At 40.6% G+C, this 18,413-nt stretch overlaps 1 protein-coding gene across 1 annotated transcript in view; it reads left to right on the top strand.

Annotated features, from left to right (window-relative positions):
• Positions 1–18,413, top strand: part of PTPN14 (protein tyrosine phosphatase non-receptor type 14) — a 71,295-nt gene that overhangs the window by 15,186 nt on the left and 37,696 nt on the right. The window contains exon 3 of the mRNA XM_009646189.2: positions 18,041–18,138. Within this exon, the coding sequence (XP_009644484.1) occupies positions 18,041–18,138 (98 nt within the window). The remainder of the gene's footprint in view (positions 1–18,040; positions 18,139–18,413) is intronic.

The following is an 18,413-nucleotide window of genomic DNA, read 5'->3' as shown; positions in this document are numbered from 1 at the left end:
TGAATCCTGCCAAGCTTTTTGTTCTCAGCTAAATGATTTTGAGAGGCAAATTACAGGATAATTTTTATAGGGGAATGAATGGTGGGGAACAACTGTGAGGTGGCATGGGGTGCCAACTGATCTATACGTGGTGGTACTAATTCTTTCTTTTGTAACTGAAGAACTAATACACAGTGCTGTAGGTAGGTGCTGTGTCCTGAAACACAGCAAAAGAAGAGTTAGGACAAGTACTGACGTAAATGTCTTATTCATGAATCAACGGGAGGCAAAGAAATTTCTGCTGGAACAGAATCCTATTTTGATTTGGACTGTGGTTGCCAGCCTGCCTGACCCTACAGGTCCTGGTCCTGATCGTGGTCCCAGTGCTGATCGTCTCATGACTGGAACTGCACATATCCCCCAAGGCTGGGAGAAAGGCAAGCTCTGGGATTCATTGCAAGGTGGAGGTAGTCATGAACCCCCAGTGAGTCCTGAGTCCCCAGGAATCCCAGCTCTCTTCTGTTGGACAAGACTGTGGATGAGTCCTGACCTTTTTTTTTATCCCTATTCTTTTTTTTTTTTTTTTTTTTTTTTTCTTCCAACTGCAGGAATTTGGGACTAAATAGCAACAGTCTCAGCCACCCCAGCTACTGTCTAGGAGCTCACGACATAGCACAGGCAAGGGAGCAGCTCTGGAACTGCTTGCAAGCTGGATGAGTCCTAAGAGCCCTGGGTGGCCACCCAGGTTTAGACAGTCTGGGGTATTTGCATTTTGGTACTCCTTTGATGGTTTCATTGTTTTGTTTTAATTATTGGACTTTTTTAATATTAGTGGCTACTGCAGCATAAAAAGCACACATTAGGCCTGTAGCCTGCCTTCTTGTAAACAAGCTGATACTTAATTAGCTTTAATGTTGTTTTTAGAGGACATCAGCAACAAATAATGTGCAGTATTTGCTTGGGTCTTCTTGTGTTCACATTATTGCAGCATATGTGTTGTTTTGCTTTTCGGTAATATTCTTGAGTTGGTTCTTTATGGATGTGTATTTTAGTGGATGTTTAAACTTTGACTTAAAAATAAGAACTCCTTCAAGGCAGACCTAAGATTCAACATTAATTCCCTGTTTATAAAATAATTTGCTGAGGAGGGCAAACCCTTCTCCCAGCTGACTTTCTTCAGTGAATGGGGAGCTTGTTCTCTGCATGTTGGTTATTGAAAGCTGAGCTCTTTGTGCCAGATATTTCAAGAAACTGTTGACGCTTAGATCTAATCTATTACATTATACTGTGCTTTTAGACCAGAAAGTGAATGTGTTTTCATGTGTGTGGTTGGGCAGTACATATGTAGCAATTCTAAAAAATATGTTGCATAACTATAAATACAGTGTTGGATACTTCAGCCTGCATTCTTGCTTTAGTGTGTTTTGAAGGCAGTGGCTGTGATGGTTAGAAATGTTGTAACAGGAACGTCTTGGCATTAGGAAGTATCACAATTACATCTGATCATGAGAAAATAATACTTATTTTATGTTCTGGGGCTTAATCACATGTTCTTACGTATTGCTCTCCTGACGGGAACTATTTGTATGTTCAATTTTAGTAGAACAGATACTTCTGGAGTACTCCAGACTTTTTACTGGGCCCTTTTAAATGGCAGTAAAGGTCACATTTTGAGTGATACTGACATTTCTCGTATGATAAAGATACACCATTTACACACAGTGCTGGAGCTTACTTTCTGCTCTTGGGTAGACCAGCTTGAATCCTTCCATTGCCACTCATGCTGGTGGAGGTGTTTGTACTTGGGAAAAGGCACTTTCTATCTTCCTTTCCTGTCCACCTGGGCACGTGTGCTGTTGAAGACAGTTGCGGAACCTGTACGTTGGTTTGGTGGCCTGAGCTTGCACTGAACGCTGAGAAGCTCTTCCTGACTTCTGCTGAGGGGTGAGGAATGTGGATGGCTTTTAGCATAGTTGGGAACCAGAAATGAGTCAGCTTTTTTGGAAAAATTCTACACCTAGGTGGAATGATGTAACAATTTTATTGTCCATGCTTGTGATTTTTATTGTGTATGTTAGGGTTTTCCTTAAACTTTGCAGTTCTTGAAATGAGGTAATGATACAAATTTCAGTCTGGGATTTTTTTTAGATGTTCAGAACAAAACTCAAACTAGATTGGTAACACAGCAAGGAAATAAAGGCATGAGAGGTATACCTCCAAGTACTCTCGCCTTCAAAAACTAGAAGGAAAAAGAGCACCTAGCTTTACCAAATAAAGTAGTATCATTCTTCAACAACAGCATGACTTTGAGGAGGGTTGATTCATGGCCTGTGAAACTTCAGAGATGACAGTGCCTTAATTGTGATCCATTTCAGAAGTGCAGAGGGAGCCAGATGGATAGAAAATGTAGGTATATAGGGCAGGAAAGAGGAGGAATCACAAAATCATAGAATATCTCAAGTTGGAAGGGGCCCGTAAGGATCACAGAGTCCAACCCCCCGCAGGACTACCTAAAACTAAATCATATGACTAAGAGCATTGACCAGATGCTCCTTGAGCTCTGGCAGGCTTGGTGCCATGATGAGTTGCCTGGGGAGCTTGTTCCAGTGACCGACCACCCTCTCCGTGAAGAACCTTTTCCTGATGTCCAATCAGAACTTCCCCTGACGCAGCTTCATTCCATTCCCTCATGTCCTATTCCTGGTCATCAGAGGAAGCGACTGTTTATGATTAGGATATGGCTGCAAACCATCATGTTAAAAATATGTCTTGAATTGCATAGGACAGTCAGGATTGAACCTTAATTCCCAAAAGAAGAGCTGAAGGTCCACATGACTGTTTGAACCTGGGAGACCTAGGACATTTTATGATCCTTAAAGATAAGCATTTTGAAACTTGCTTTGGAGGTCTAACCAATTTCTGATGCAGGAGAGAGAATCTTCTGCCTTCCTGCGAGCAAATGAAAACCTTTTTAAGTGGCCTGTATGTTTATTCTGTGATATCTGACAGTTGCAATGACGCTAACGCTAGAAATCTGGCCTTCTATTTTTATCAGTGAAAAGCTTGCTTTGTGCATGAAGCTGCGTGTTTGGATGAGTCACCTACTGCTTTTTGTTTCTCAGCCGGTGAGGAAGCTGTCCTCACCGCTGTTGGCAGTAAACACCTGTGTTCTGTGGATGAGTGGGATAACCTGGAGTATCAGTTCTCTTCTGTTTAAATCCTCTCCTTCTTGGTCCTTGACTTTCCCCTGTTAGATTTCCCAGTGCCACACGCACACGTGGCTGCATATTCTTAGCTGTATGGTTAACAGTACCTGTTTTGTGTGTGCGCGTGTGTTTATGGGAAACCAGTTGAAAGTTTGCTTGTATGATCTGAACGTGTCCCCCTGTTCTTGTTTTGTGTTTGTAGCAGGTTATCTTAAATAGTGCTGAAAAGTGGAAAGTTGTGTGCTGCTTTCTTTGAATTGCAGACTGTCTTGAGGCGAGAGAATGAGCGTGTGGATAGTAAGCTTCTTACACAGCTGGAGGATTTGTCAGAAGAAGTTGTATTTAACACCATGGCTCAGCTAGATCTACTCACACTTGAAGACTCTACAAGAAACCTTCAGCTAGGTATTTACTCTCAAGGACTGTCAGGCTTGAGATAGGGTGTAGAGATACAAAATGATAAACAAAAAACTGACTTTGTTATAGTTTTATTTCTAGACAGAAATAATATTCTATAGACTTGAAATTCAAGTCTAATGTTTCCTGATGGATGGGAGCACGCTGCTGTCACCGCGACAGACACCCTGCTGCCTTCGTTGCCTTCTCTCTAAAGCAGAGACTGAGCTTCTGTCGGGAGGTTTCTGTACACTTAGTGAAGAAGCTTCTGCTGTGGTGGCTGTGGGAATGATTCTCAATCGGATCATTTCTGATGGATTTTGTTCCCTGAAGGTTGTTAGTGGATTGTCATTGTTTTAAACCAGACACAACTAAAAGCGAGTAGGGGGACATTTTTCCTTTCCTGTAAGGCAGAATTACTCCTTTCATTTAGACTTCATGATGTTCTGCATTGCATGAAGAGAAAAGATAGTTTGAACTAAATTAACTGTCACTAAGTTTGGGGGTGAAGTAGCTCTTTATTTCTTGGTGCACATATGCCAAGAGGAAGCTTCTTTAAAGCTAAGATAACCTTTTTAAAAATCTTGTCTCTTTGTTTCATTTACTATTGGCACCAGGAAGAGCACTGATTACAGTGATTGATGAGGTTTTCCTGTACCTTAAAAAATGGAAATAGCAGCAGAGGCATGAGGAATGTAGTTCATTGGCTTTGCTATGCAGCAGTTGCAACAATTAAAAAATTTCTGAGGACAATATTGTTTTCAAACGCGAATACTACTACGTGCTGGAAAACTGGCAGCGTTTCAGGGCATCTGTTACATTGCCTTTTCAGTGTTTCCAATGGTCTCAAACTGCATCAAAGGGCTTGATTCTGAGCCACTTGGTGGTGTTAGTTGTGTCTCCCATTGGGATTGGCCCCAGGTAAGAATATTTAGGGTCTGGAAGCACTTGGTAAGCGTGATGGTGGATGCAGTTCAGTTTTGTGGGTGTGTTGTTACATCGCATCAGTATAAATATTGTGTATACAGGCATCCCTCTGAACTGGTAGGTTGCATGGAGCAGAGGACTTGGTTTGTAGCAGCATGGAAGAGATGCAAGAAGTAATTTGCTAGCCTAAAAATAGCCTGTATTTTAGTACACTTTTACGAAAATAAACAAGCCTATGGAGTTCTGGTATCAAACAAGTGACATGCTGGTACTAGAGCTGTTTCCTTTTGCTTCCTTAACTGAGGAGAAGAAAATAAACACTTGTTGCCCATAAACTAGAAAGAACATTTGCATAAAATGAGACAGTTTCAAAGTAAAGCCCAAGTGATGCTTGGTTACTTCTGAAAGAGGAACAGCTTATCATCTACTTCACTAGCTATGGCCCTACCAAGGCCCTCCCCAGCTTTTCAGAGCTTGGTTCTGACCTGTAACATTAGGATTTTACTAAGCAAAGCTTTTTTGGGACAAGGCGTGGTGCATGTTTATGAATCTATTTGTCCATTTTTTTTTAGGCAGAAGAAAGGAGCAAGTTATTTCAGAAAATGTCTAATCTCTCACTTGTGGCTAACAGTGAGGAGTTTGAGAATTATTCTGTGAAATTTTAGTATATAATAGCTACAGAGATAGTTACTGTCATGGAGTGATTTTGCTTTCCCTAGAAAAAAAAAGATGTTCTTTTCAATTTTTTGGTTTACAGGAGAAAGGATAAGAAAAGTAGAAAAATGGAAAATACTTGTCATCCCTAGCTGCTTGATTCACAGAAGCGCCCATCAGCCTTTATGCATCTCCTCAAATGCAGATGAAAAGGATCACTCTTCTTCCAATCTATGAACTGTGCTGCTCTCTGCCTTTGTCATTTAGACTACTGCAAAGCGCTTGACTGCCTTTTTTACCCCTTAAGGTGTAGTAGCAATGTGTATCATTGCAGAATGAGGTTGCCCATTCATTAAGGAACACTGTGTACACAGTGAATATTATGGTGTACCTCATAGATTGGTATGCTGCTTCTGACTTGTCTCCTGGTGTAGTTTAAGGCACTGGTTTTGACAGACGAACATGTTACCTAGATTGGGGCTAGTGTTCTCCTGTTTATCTTCCCATGTGATGCAGTAGCAGTGACTAGCAGTTTCTCCTTAGGGAAGAGCAGACTACTATGGGATATACCACTTAAAGTCTTCATGACACAGACAGATCCTACCTTAGTCATGTAGTTTCTTCTGATGAAGCCTCAAGAGTGAAGGTTGCTCTAGACTTCATGTGTAATCGGTGAGAACAAATGGGCGTTTCCACAGCGTGATTCAGGATTCCTCTCTTGTGCATCACTTTCTGCAGGTGATTCATTCTCTCTTTTCTACTGCATGTTTTGAAAAGGGAACTGCAGCTCACTGGTCTTCTCTTTAGAAGTACCAGATAAGATATCTGAAATATGGCTGCAGCATCCGAAAGAGGGTCAAACCAGTAGCAGCAACCTGTGAGCGAACAGATGTGTGCTTTTTGGTTGGGGCTTCTAACTGCTTTTTAAATTTTGAGAATTCAGTAGGCAGTGGGAGTCTTGGTTATAGTGGCACTGCCAGTCTTCAGTTAAATTTATTGAATTTTGATGGTTGTGCTGCAGGCTGGAGCAAACTTTTTCCCTTCTGTTATAGCTGAGACACAAACCATGAAAACTAGTTCTAAACATACCCTTTTTTGGGGAGCTGAATACCTTTAATATTTTTTGCCTTGCTGGCAGGATATAAAGCTAAAGGAGCTGCAATTGGATGTCAGTACAACCCTGAAGTCTCTGAATGTGTTTAAAAGAAGCATTTGTGTGGAGGCCCTTATGCAACTGAAAATCTCAACAAGAATTTGGCAGAAATCTCAGTGTCGGAAGATGGCAGATTCCTGTGCAGTGAGATGTTTACTGGTTCACTGTTTTATCTTTGGCAGCTGCTTTTGCACTTGATATCTTCAGCTGTTTTTGAAGCTTTTACAAAGAATAGTTATTCATTTCATGAAATGGATCTACTTATCCACCCAACAGGGCACTGATTCACGTATTTCTCTGGCAACGTCCTGTTGTTATCAGAGCTGTGTTCACTTTTGCAGGGTTGTGTTCACTGGGACATTAGAACTTCCTGGCCCATGGTTTTATTGCATGATTTACTGATGTGTGGGGTGACTGTTTTCAACGATTCCATTGAAAACACGGGGGTCACCAAGCTCTTTGGGAGGTGGAAGCAACCTGAGTTTTCCTGTTTTCTGCTGGCAGTGAGCGCTAATGTAGGTGTTTCAACAATCTTTTCACAGGAATATGAGCTATTGTACTGACAGCCTATAGATAGGTGGCAACTTCATTGTGTCACATTTCAAGCAGTGTTTTCTTATTACCAGGGCAGATTACTGTAAAAGGCAGTAGTGAATGGACTGGATTTTAGCTCCCTGCAAGGTAAAATTCCACTAAATCAACAGTGCTTTCTTCGACGTTGATTATGTGATGTTGGGATACTACCTAAAGGTTTTACTGATAGGGTTTTTTTTAATGAGTTCCATGAATTCATGAACAAGGTTTCACTGCAGGCTACCAGAGCTTTTTTTTTTTATTTTATTTTTTTAAAGTTCAGGTTAAGCATGCTTTCTGTAAGTTTGAACATGTTCACTTGCTCTTTGAATAAAGTAATACCTGAATACACTTGCATGCTGCTCTCTACCCACAAACCAATCATTTTGTGATGTGCTTCTGGATGCTTATGTATGCATACCGGTTGTTCACTGGTATATGTGTTCACTGTTCAACTTTTGCATCAGTGCACAGCAGTACATTTAACCAGAAAAGGCTGGTGGACTTAGGTCATTCCAGAGTTTAGAGCCCTACTGGAAGAGAACATTTGGAAAATATATTGAAAAATGAGATGGGGTATATGTGATGTATACAATATGTTTTATTACTCCAACTGGCATAATGAAGGGGGGGAGAGCATGGGGCAATCAGAACTCTTCCTGCTTGTTTTGTGTCCAAAGAATAGTTTAGAGTTATGCCTGTACTTAGCCTAATTTTTAAAAAAGTTATCTGTTTATTTTCAGTGTTGCAGAGTATAAGCTAGAGTATAAAAATGCTCTAGTTAACTTACCACATTTTTTTAGTGTGATATTCTAACCTGCGTGGCCATTAACCTGGCTGGCTACCAGGAGAATTTTCAAACTGTTGACTCATATTGCTTCCATATGTAACTTAAACCACCTTTTCCCACAGTGGAGACAGCTTGAAGGTTAGCTGCGTTTTCTTTTCAGGGCAGGGAACAGCATATTTTGAACTGAGTCAACACATATGAGTAAAGGAAGTAAATCTAAAGCTATTATTAACTTTTTGGGGTCTAATCTCATTTTTGCTGAAGTCTTTCCTGGTTCCAAATTAGGAAAGACCAACAGGGTTTTATTGGCTCCTCTTTCCCATGAGGTTTAGTAGTCTTCAACGTACATAGCCACGGCTCATCTCTTCATTTTTGCATCTTTGTGAGGATGGATCTTCACAGCTGCCATTACTTTTATGCCATCTAAGATTTGGGGGCATGACTGTGTGTGGGACCTGATGTTTTGAGGATATGACTAATTAAGGGGGAAATGACACGTAGGCTGCATGCTATGTCATATTATTGAGCACCTGTATAGAGGTGGAGCCTGTATGTGGTTGGAGCTCCTATTTACAGTTGGAGCCTGTGTTTTGTGTCATGCAGCAAAGGAGGGGTGATGGCCAGTAGAACCACTCTGCAAAGTGATACAGACTGGTACTCTGCAGTTTTGTCCCTCTGACTTTGCTCTCAAGCCAGATGCTGGCTTTGCATGCAAAAGCCCTGGCAATTCCTGGAGTCCCACTGCAGAGCAATAGCCGCCTCTGGCACACACAGCCCAGGGTGAGGAGAAGGAGCCCTGGGACCCTGTATGGGAATGCTGTATGGGAGACCGTGTTAGTGGGAAGGTGAAGGTGGAGGCAGCAGTTGCTTGAGACCTTGTGGGTTTGCACTCAAAAAAACCCCACTGTTGAGTGCTGACATTTTTTTTTCTTGCAGACTACACCAAAAGGATAAAGGAAGTTTATCAAGAGGCATTTTTCTCATAGGCTTTGATATCTATTTGGCCTGTGAACCCTACTGATGAAGAGGTGATCTGGGCTTAGTTCCAGTGTTACCACCATTACGGGAAGTTGCATCTTGCATCCTTCCTCAGGGCCCTGTTTGAACACTGTGATTTTTTTATTTTATTTTATTTTATTTTGGTGATAGGATGGAAGAATGAAAATATTGATCTTTCTCTACAGTATTTAAGATCTACGTATGAAAAGCAGTATGTGGCATTGCTGCAATTCACCTACCTGACTCAGTTCTACTTTTTTTTTAATGATCAAAAAAGAAAGTGAAATGTTAGTAAGAAAAAATAGTCTCCTGTGTTGTAACCTTTGGATATTTGTAGCCAAATGCAAGTGTTTTGCTCAGTTCAGGAGACGTGATTGTGTATTTAAGCTTAACTATGTGAGTAGTCTGAAGTCAATAGGATTTCCATGTTGAGCAATAACACTTTTAGCATGTGCTTAAAACCCAGACCAGATGGGTATGTGGCTTTTTTCAAAGACCTGTGGCTAACAAACTCTTCACTCCCAAATGTTTTATTCCAGTATTTCCGTGTAGTACTATGTTGTTTTTCAGCTGAAAATGCTAAAATACAGATTTTTTTTTTTTATGTTATATGATTTTGATCATTTTGCTTTACTCTTGCAATCCCATTCCAACCTTTATAAGGATGAATGCTATGGTGGTGTCACCAGGGCCTGGTTTTGCTGGACTGCAGCTTGCAGAGACCAAACATAGCCTTTGCTGAGAGAGTGGGCTCGGAAGACAAGGGAATATGGCTTCCCCCATTTTTTTACTCTAAAAGACATGTTGGAGTTTTGTGCTGTATAATTCTTTAGGTATTTGGATTAACTTTGATAAAATTATAGGTGGTTGGTAAGGGAGTTTATTGTGCTTATAAATTGTAGTGGGGCTCCCTGTAATTTGTTATAATTAATTCAAGAGTTCAAGGGCAGAAAATCAGGATCAGGTTGTGGCATGCCTTCCTTTCTTGCTAAAGCATGCCATTACTGGCCTTTTTATTTAAAGTTTGACTTTGTGTTTGTGGGTTTATTTGAACTTGGAGTATCCAAAAAGTATAATACACTCTTAACAAAAAGTACAAGTACAGGGGATGGACCTGTTGCAGTTGGGGGGTTCCTTTTTAAATATAGAGAAATTGGTGGATGCTGTAAAGCTGCATCTGCTGGCTAAGCCTCTTGCGGAAGGAGTGCGTGTTTTGGAAGGCTTGTGTCATGTCTGCAGGCTGCAACAGGGCCTGGGTGCATGTCCGTGCTTGTGGCCCATCAGAAAAGGCAGGAAAAGAAAAAACACTGGCAGAGCGCTTCTTTACAATCCGAGCTCAGTCTCTCACTGCCCACGAGAACGCTGAGTGGGATGCTGTTGCCTCGTGTCTAACTGCGAAGGGTTTCACTGGCCACCTGCTTAATGCTGGCCATCAGCGAGCCACAGCACGTTGATACCAGGCTATGCTGGAAGCCTACGTGAGAGGTTATAAAGCATGTGTTACCTACCTAAAGAGTCCCATGTCCATTTGCAATACATATATTCTTTTTTGAATGCTCAGTTTTGCTGCAGAAGTTTGACTTCATTGACCGGTTCACGCCAGAAAAAAAGCTTACTGCTCCTAAAATGCTCATACTTTGCATGTACATTTGAAATCTTCTGCCAGCTGTGTAAAGAATTGGTGGAGGTGGGGAAATGTTAATAGTTTGTCTTTTGGGGTATGCATGTAAATGGACCACCTTCCAGTAGTAAACCGATGAAATAAGAGGTGGTAAACAGCAACTAAGCAGTGCAAAATTCCGATTAGACTGTTGTTAGGTGCGCAAAGGTTTTCCTGTTCTAGTATCCTCAGCCAGGAGTTGACTGTGTAGCTGGACCTTAACCTTTTGAAGACATTGGCCTTTGGTAGGAACCTTACGGGTCAGGTGTGGTAGCTTGCCTTTCATTGTGTGCCTCACTGCAGCTCCTAGAGCAAGCCAGCCATCCAGGATGTGTATTATTTGTCCCCGGTGCTTGCAAATTGCATATCAAAACAAATGGAAAGTGACCGCCATTGTGAAATTAGCCTGTTTTAGCCAAATCCTCTTTTCTCCCCTTCAGCTGTAAACTGTTGCTTTTAAAGAGAGAGATTGAGTGATGTGGAAGTAGGTGATAATGAACTGTGTTTTGATCTGTCCTCCTTTTTCAGTCCTACGTGTGAAAATGATGCTAATCCAGCATTGTTCTGTCTCATTAGGAAGGGGAAAAGGAGTGACACAAATCTTTCCATGTATTTAATTTATTTTATGTTTTGTTTCCGTCATGTTTTCCATCCAGCTGCTGGAGGAAACCAGGATGTAGAAAACTGGATGCTGCTTTTGAACAACCTTGTTTCTTAGTTACCTGAAGCTAACCTTGACCTACCTTATAAGGTTGTTATGATCAAGGAGTTCCTACCCTAGAAACTGTTATGACTGTGTTTTTACTATTGGCATTGACAGCTTGAGCTTCTGAAGGAATTTCCTCCTGCATGTGTGACAAAGGCTCTTTTGCCTCCTTCCCTTTTTTTTTCTGGCAAGTCTGCTGATCTTTCTGAAGGTCTGTGACAGGGTGTGGTAGACTTGTTCTCAATAATACCCTTCCAAAAATATTACGCTTTAGTGGTGGAAGCGCAGCCGTTGCTTTTTATATTCTACCACAAATCCCAGATAAATGGCTATTGTCTAGTACTGAGAAACATCAGACTTTCACTGGGAGAGAAGTTGATGAAATTCCAGAGGAGCGAGCTGGAAGTGTTCTGTTTATCAAAAACATCTAAGTTTTTTACAACGGCAAAGACAAGGCCTTAGCACTGCGTTACTGACAATGACATCATAAATATATGTACCTCATTCTTTAAAATGCCTTTAGATTAAGATGTGCTGATTGAATCCTTGCATCTAAAATGTGTTCCAGCATGCTCAAGCCCAGAAATCATAACGCCATCCTTGCCAATATACTGAACGTTGTATCTGAAAAGACCAGTCTTGCCTGCCTGCCTGCCTGCTTTTCTTTCTTGCCATATAAAATCCAGTCCAAGTTTGCAGTTAGTATTGTTGCAGTATATTGAATGACCTGCATGAAATAAGCAGCATCAAGTAAGTAGTACTCTGGATTGAGGCTTGGGAACAAAACCTAGATCTCCCAAATCTGACTTGGCTTCCTGTCCAAGTTTACACGAGTATCTTTACCAGCCATGTGCCTCAGATACTTTATTTATAAAATTAGGCTAATGATCATTAATACCATTTAAAAATTTTTTTTCTCAGAAAAGCAACCAGTAAGAGTTAAGTATTATTGTGATTGTCTCAAGTATGTAATAAATAAATAAAAATAACCTTTTGGTCATTATCAGTTAGTTCCTTTGCATTGAATCGCCGAGTTATTGGCTCATCAAACTCAAAGACTGACAAAATATGAAAGACCCTGTGTTTAAAATGAAAAATGGGGGTTTCTTTAAAACATAGCTTTCCAATCTGTGGAATCCTGTTGCTAAATAGTATCAAAGCCAAGATTACTGCAGATTTTAAGGTGTGAGATGAACAATAGACACATGAATATCAAAGCTAATGCTTAAAATAATTCTAGTAAGTGATAAAAGGCCTCTCTTCTGCAGAAAGTACTTCCCCTGTGGGCAGATTATTTCATAAGTGTACATCCCAGTGTCTCTTCTCAGAAGTATATTACCATACTAAGATAAGCCCAAATGAGCTGAGTTGGACTGTTGTGATTCAATGAGACTTTTATTGTGTTCCTAATTTTAGAAGGTCATATTGTACTCTAATTGCAATTTTTTTTCTTTGAAGTTGGAAAAGAGCTGAAGATCTTGAACTAAACCACTTGTGGCCCAATCTGTTTCTCCTTTGAGTCTTAAAGGCTTCTTATTTTGGAGATATGAAACGGTAAAGCAGTTCTCTTTTCCTCCAGAGAAGTTAAACTACATAGCTATGCAGTTATCCAATAGATAGGCTTGACGCCAAAAAGGTACCTAATGAGTTATAAAAAAGTAAGTCATGCTAGTAATTGCATCATTAGAAACGATTTTAAAGGAATTGTACCTCATGGGTAACTAATATATGTTTTGTAGTGCTTTGTGTATTTTCAGATGCACTCAAGGTAAATATTTTTTGGTATTGAAGCTGTGATACATTTATTCATTAGATTTCCAGAAAAACACACTGATTAAAAAAATAGGTTTTTTTAAAGTGCTTCCTGCTGCACTAGAGATAATGTTGTATATGCCAAACCCTTCCTGTCCCTGATATGCAGAGAAGGAAAGTAAAACCAGGGAAAAATAACAGAAATCCAGGCTGATCACAGTACAGCATTCAAACAGTATTAATCCTTATTATCTCAATCCTGACATCTTTTTGTATAAACTTTTAGATCATGTATGTGTATGAAATACAGATAGACAGATAGATTATAAATCCCTGGGGCAATAAGCATTTTTTCTGTTCTGTTCTTCCCTGGGGCAATAAGCATTTTTTTTTGTTCTGTTCTTGTATATTTCCTAGCAGAGTTGGATGCTACTTGATTACTAAGGCTACCAGGTCTGATAATATTAAGTAATTATTAATTAAGTATTTGCCTTGTGGTTCGTTGTGGAAGTCACCAGTAGGAAGATTGTGAAGATGCAGTGCACCAGTGCAACTACTCTGCAAAACTAACCTGTGTTCTTACTTTTGTAAACCAAGCTTTAATTTTTCTACAAAGATCTTACCTCCAATATTGATTAGGCCAGGTCCTGTGTAGCATGTGGTATCTGAAACATTGGTTGTTGAAGAGAAAGGAAATCAGTAAAATTAATTTTCTGCATGTGTAAAGCAGCAATAGAGGTTATACATCAGATAAACTGATGATGGAAGGGTACAATGAATTCAGTGACACTATACAAACAGCCATGTTCTTTTTTTGAAGTGACAGAAGAACAAACATGAATCCTGATCTTGGGAGGTCTATGCAGAATTGTATGGGCAAATGGAGTTTCTCTGCATTTACACAGCTGTAGCTGAGTCTGAATCTGGGTGTTGCAATTAAATTTTAAACCACTATCCTCATCTCCTGCTTACTAATAATATTTGGGGTTTTTTTCCTCTGATGTAGTATGGATTGCTAAAATGCAGATGGTGATTCTAGGGTTCAGATGCTGTCTCACAGTTGTCCAGTTGCAGCTTATTTACTTTATAAAAATTGTGCTTTTTGATGCAATAGATGCAAATACACTTTTCATGTTTTCTGTGTTGGCAAAATAGAGTTGTGGGAAATGATATCCTTATAATTATGGCTTTGTTCAGACTTGTTGTCCACTCCCATTTCCCTTGGAATTAGCTACAGGCTGGCAAACTGTAGTAGCCTTTATTGTATTGAATACACACACAACGGCTCTGCTGAAAATGTTTAACCCAAAATGAACAACGAAGGTGAGAGATTTCAGCTCTCAGCCCACTTGGCTATGGTGGTGTCTCTTCTGCCCTGCACTCCCCTGGTATGCCAGAATGGGTCTGTGATTAAAGCTTTGTAAGTCTTAATTTTGAATTTGTTGCCTTTTATTATTTGGGGGTGCAGATTGCAAACTTCTCTTTTTTTTGGTTTCCATATGCTTTTCCAACTAAACCACCTAATAGGAGGCTTATGAAATGCATGTTTTTATCTGCTGTTCTGGAACAGTTTTCCTCAGTGAATCTATAGCTGAATCATTTTTAAAATGTTTGATTTCCCTCAAATTATAGATCTACTTTTGCAATCCAAGCGAACAAAGAGCAGTCTCAGCGAGCATAGTGACATAATAACAGCATTTAACATAATTTCAGATGGAGGAGCCTCAAATCCTTGACAAAATATGGGCCAATTTCTCCTGTCTGTTGGCCGGGCAGAGAGCCTGACCACAGTTTTGCAGCACAGCTGAGGCATGAATCTGCGGCTGGTAGAGCTATTAGAGCCTTCCAGCAGAGCTTCCTCCAGGGTACGCTCCTCATCTTCCTTGACAGTGGAATTAGCCACTCCAGTTCATGCCTTATGTGGCCACAATGAAAGGAGATGTCGGGGGACACCTTAGGTGGGTGACCCTGGTTACTGCCAGTCCAGGGGTAAAGATGAAGCTGGTACAGACCATAGGTTTCTGCCTCAATCTTCTTCAGTTTGTCTTGGCAATTCTATAGAAAAAGGTGTCAGAGCCATAGCAGGCGATTGCTTTTCAATGCGTTTGCCTGTGAAAGGTGACAACTTTCTCCATGAGGTTTTTCCTGATGGATACTCTAGGTAACGTCAGAGAGCTAATTATATACATCTTTTAAACTCTTACTGCATGTCAATCTACAATATATAATAAATCTTAAACTTTTGTTCTGCTACAGTGTTAGTAAATGCAGTGCTGTACTGTAATATTGTAGAATATTCCTATTAAGATTTTTAAATGTGACCTGTTTCTGACAGTCAGGGTGAAACACCTGTAAATGGGCATCTTTCTCATAAAGCAGGTGCTGACTGCTGTCTTAAAACAATTTTTCTAAAGTATTGGCAATTAAAATCGCAACTAAAACCTCACATCACTTTTTCTTTTTAAAGTCTTCATCGTGATATTTGATACTACAGTAACTGCATTGACATGGTATTTTTGATGATGCTTACCTAAATAATCCTGTCTATGGCTTATCTATAGTTTTGTGGGCACTGTACTTGAAATAATGGCTCCACTAAAGCTGGTGACATTCTTGACTTCTATAGAGCTAGGATGTCATTATAAGATTTTTACGTTGTTTTGACTTTAATGTAGTCTCTTAACATGGTGTTTCTTTTAACAGTGGCTCTAACTTTATGGCAGCTGTGGATTTTACTTTTTTTTCTGTTAGAGTGGAATATATAACTCACGCGTGTATATGTAGCGTTGACATAAATAGCCTGCTCTCAGGATTACAAGTCTCAAAGACCAGATCCAGCAAACACTTGCTCACCTGCACACTTGATAAAGCAGCGTATGTCAAGCTTGCATGCAGACGTGCGTATTTTCAGAATTGGGATTTAGTCATTGCAAAGAAGTGGAAACAAGCTGATTTGTCTCTTGGCAAATGGACCAAGCAAGTGTGAAACCTGGGGCTGAAGCACAGGGCTCAAGCTGAGAAGCCGTATGCTTTTTACACTGCCTCTCTCAATCAAATTTCAAAATCCCCTGAAGTTTTAATCTTCATTAGGCTGTGTGAAAGCCAAATCTAAGCATTTTAAATGAGATTACATTTTTCCTGTTTGAAAATGTTCTTCTGCCTTTTGTAGGGGAGAGAGGGGAAGAGGAAGCCTAAAACTCGTAACCCAACAATTACCTTTTAAGCCCACATAAAAATTGCAAACTCCGAAGGGAACTTCTCAGACGTGAAGAATATGAGCAGAGGCCTTCCCTGAGAGGATTTCTCTGCCCTGCAGTGCTTGTAGCCTCTAAACACCCTGCTGCCTTGAGAGTACGGGTCTGGTCAGAGCATTGGTGCTGTCTAGTGGCAAGTTACTGCATCTCACATTGCTGACGGAAGAGTTAACTGAAGAAAAATGTAAAATGCTGCATTGGATTAATAGCCCTCAAAGCGTGGCTTAGGCTAAGCTGGTTTTGAAGCATGTAGGTATTTTCTAACACCTCCACACAGAATTAACTGGTAACATTTTCAAGTACAGTTAAGGCAGTTTGGTCCCTGTAACATGGGTTACAGTGGTTCTCCCTTCTAAGAAGGAAAGGTTAATTGCATTGGTACCGGGAAGGTAACTTGCACACACATACGTGTCTGAAATCATTAAAAAAAGACCAGAACAATTTCTTTGCTGTTCCCAAAGGTTCAAAGGTAAGGTCAGATGTAGTGTTCCGGTTGCAGCCAAGTCCAGTTAGAAGTTTACTGCCCCCAATCTTTCTGACTGCTCTTTGCTGTCCGCCTTGCAGAGGTTGCAGTCTTTGAGACTGGCTAGCATGCTTGTGTACTGTTTCTTTCTAACCTAGTTTACCTCAAGCAATTACTTTTTTAAATCCATGTCATTTTGAGGGGATGCCCCTTGTGGTAAGGGGGTGAGCAGGCATGCAGCCAAAGGGAGCAGTGACTTCCTAACCTGGTTCAGCTGCAGCCCAACCTGCATGTCTGATCAGACTGACGGTTTTTGGGGTTCCCTAACTTGGGTCACCTGGGCGCATCAGTTACTATCTGCAGGTCTGAGGGTTGGGTGCGTGAGGCTGAGTGCACCCATGGACTGTGTCTCCGTCGGTACAGTACCTCTGCCTTTGGGCTCAGACCTGATGAGTTGTTGCATGTTGGCTGAGGAGGAGTTGTTTCATCTCAGTTGGGACAGGTTACGTATGTTTGCACCAAAAATTTAAGCTGATGGATGTGAGATCATTATATTGCTGTAACTCAACTGTATTTGATTAGTGGCACATCAGTGGCCATTGTGGTGTCCTTACAATTGTGGCTATAATTACTTCAGCTGCCTGTCTTGCCCTGCCTGGTTTTACTGCCCAGGCCAAGGAAACATGTAGCTCAAGGAAACATGCATTGGTGCCTGCAGAATAAAAAGTTGTGGCCTGTTAATGAAGCTGTCTCCACTGGACTTTAACCTGATATGCCAGAGGGACTGTTGCATATCCCTGCTGATTTGGCCAGCTCTGCTGTGGGTCTGGTCCAGTTCAGTGGATGGGAAGGATGCATAGATGGGGATGGTAGCTTGTTAAGTTTTTGTGGAAAGCTTCTTGTTTGTCCTCATCTCCCCTATTGCAAACATAAGGTGAAACATGAGTTCTGTCACTGTGGTTAAAACTAATATAGTTTGTCTTGTGATTAGTTACTGTGGATCAGCAAGTGCATGATATTAGAAGCTGATTTTGCTTGATTTGTGTGTCTAAGTCAGTCATCCTTACAGATTAGAGATGCCAATTTAAAAAACTTCTATATATGGCCCATAGTTAGGTATGTCAGTAGGCCAAAGTACATTGCTAAAATTCTGTTTCTTCTATCAAAATGGTGACACTGGAGCACAAACAACAGAAGAAATATGGAACAGCCTCTTTTTATATTGGTGACTGCATGGTCTTCAGTAGCCTCTACAAAACTTATGGAGGGGGTAATCCCAGCAGATGTTCCTCTTCTGTGTGGTCTAGGGAACACAAATTAGAAGTTTTTATTTTCCTTTTCATCCACCTGGAATTGCACATGTAGAGATTATATTGATTTGTTTTGGTAATGTGGAACTTCTGAAGCCAGGCACAGACTGCTGTTTAACTGCCTGACCTGTTTGTGGTGAGTTTTTCTTGCTTTCAGCAGTCTTTAGAAAATGTACAAACATACAGATGCTTTAATTTGTGCTCTTTTTTGTTTGTAGATATCAGTATTACCTACAAGTCAAAAAGGATGTTCTTGATGGCCGATTACTTTCTTCACTGGAGCAGGGAATTCGACTAGCTGGTTTGGCAGTGCAAGGTAAGGTGACATGACCTGATAGCCCTTTTCCAACATTGGCTTTTTTGGTTTTTTCTACGTGTCAGCTGAGCACTGACTAAAGCCTTGTATGACTCCTACTCACAACAGCTGGGTTTTCTATTGATTTAAAAGTGCATAGGTGGACTGCCATTGATGAAACGCTCACTGCCTCAGGGAGGGAATGGTGGACCACATCACAGTGTGCAACTTTCCTATTTCTAAAATCCATGTTAGTGAATCTGAACAAAACTCCAGTTCTTCCAACTCCAACCACT

Source organism: Egretta garzetta, unplaced genomic scaffold (genome assembly GCF_000687185.1).
Source record: "Egretta garzetta isolate BGI_Z169 unplaced genomic scaffold, ASM68718v1 scaffold319, whole genome shotgun sequence".
NCBI classification, from domain to species: Eukaryota; Metazoa; Chordata; class Aves; order Pelecaniformes; family Ardeidae; genus Egretta; species Egretta garzetta.
Note: the sequence above shows the minus strand (reverse complement) of the source record. Positions and strands in the feature narration are given on the sequence as shown.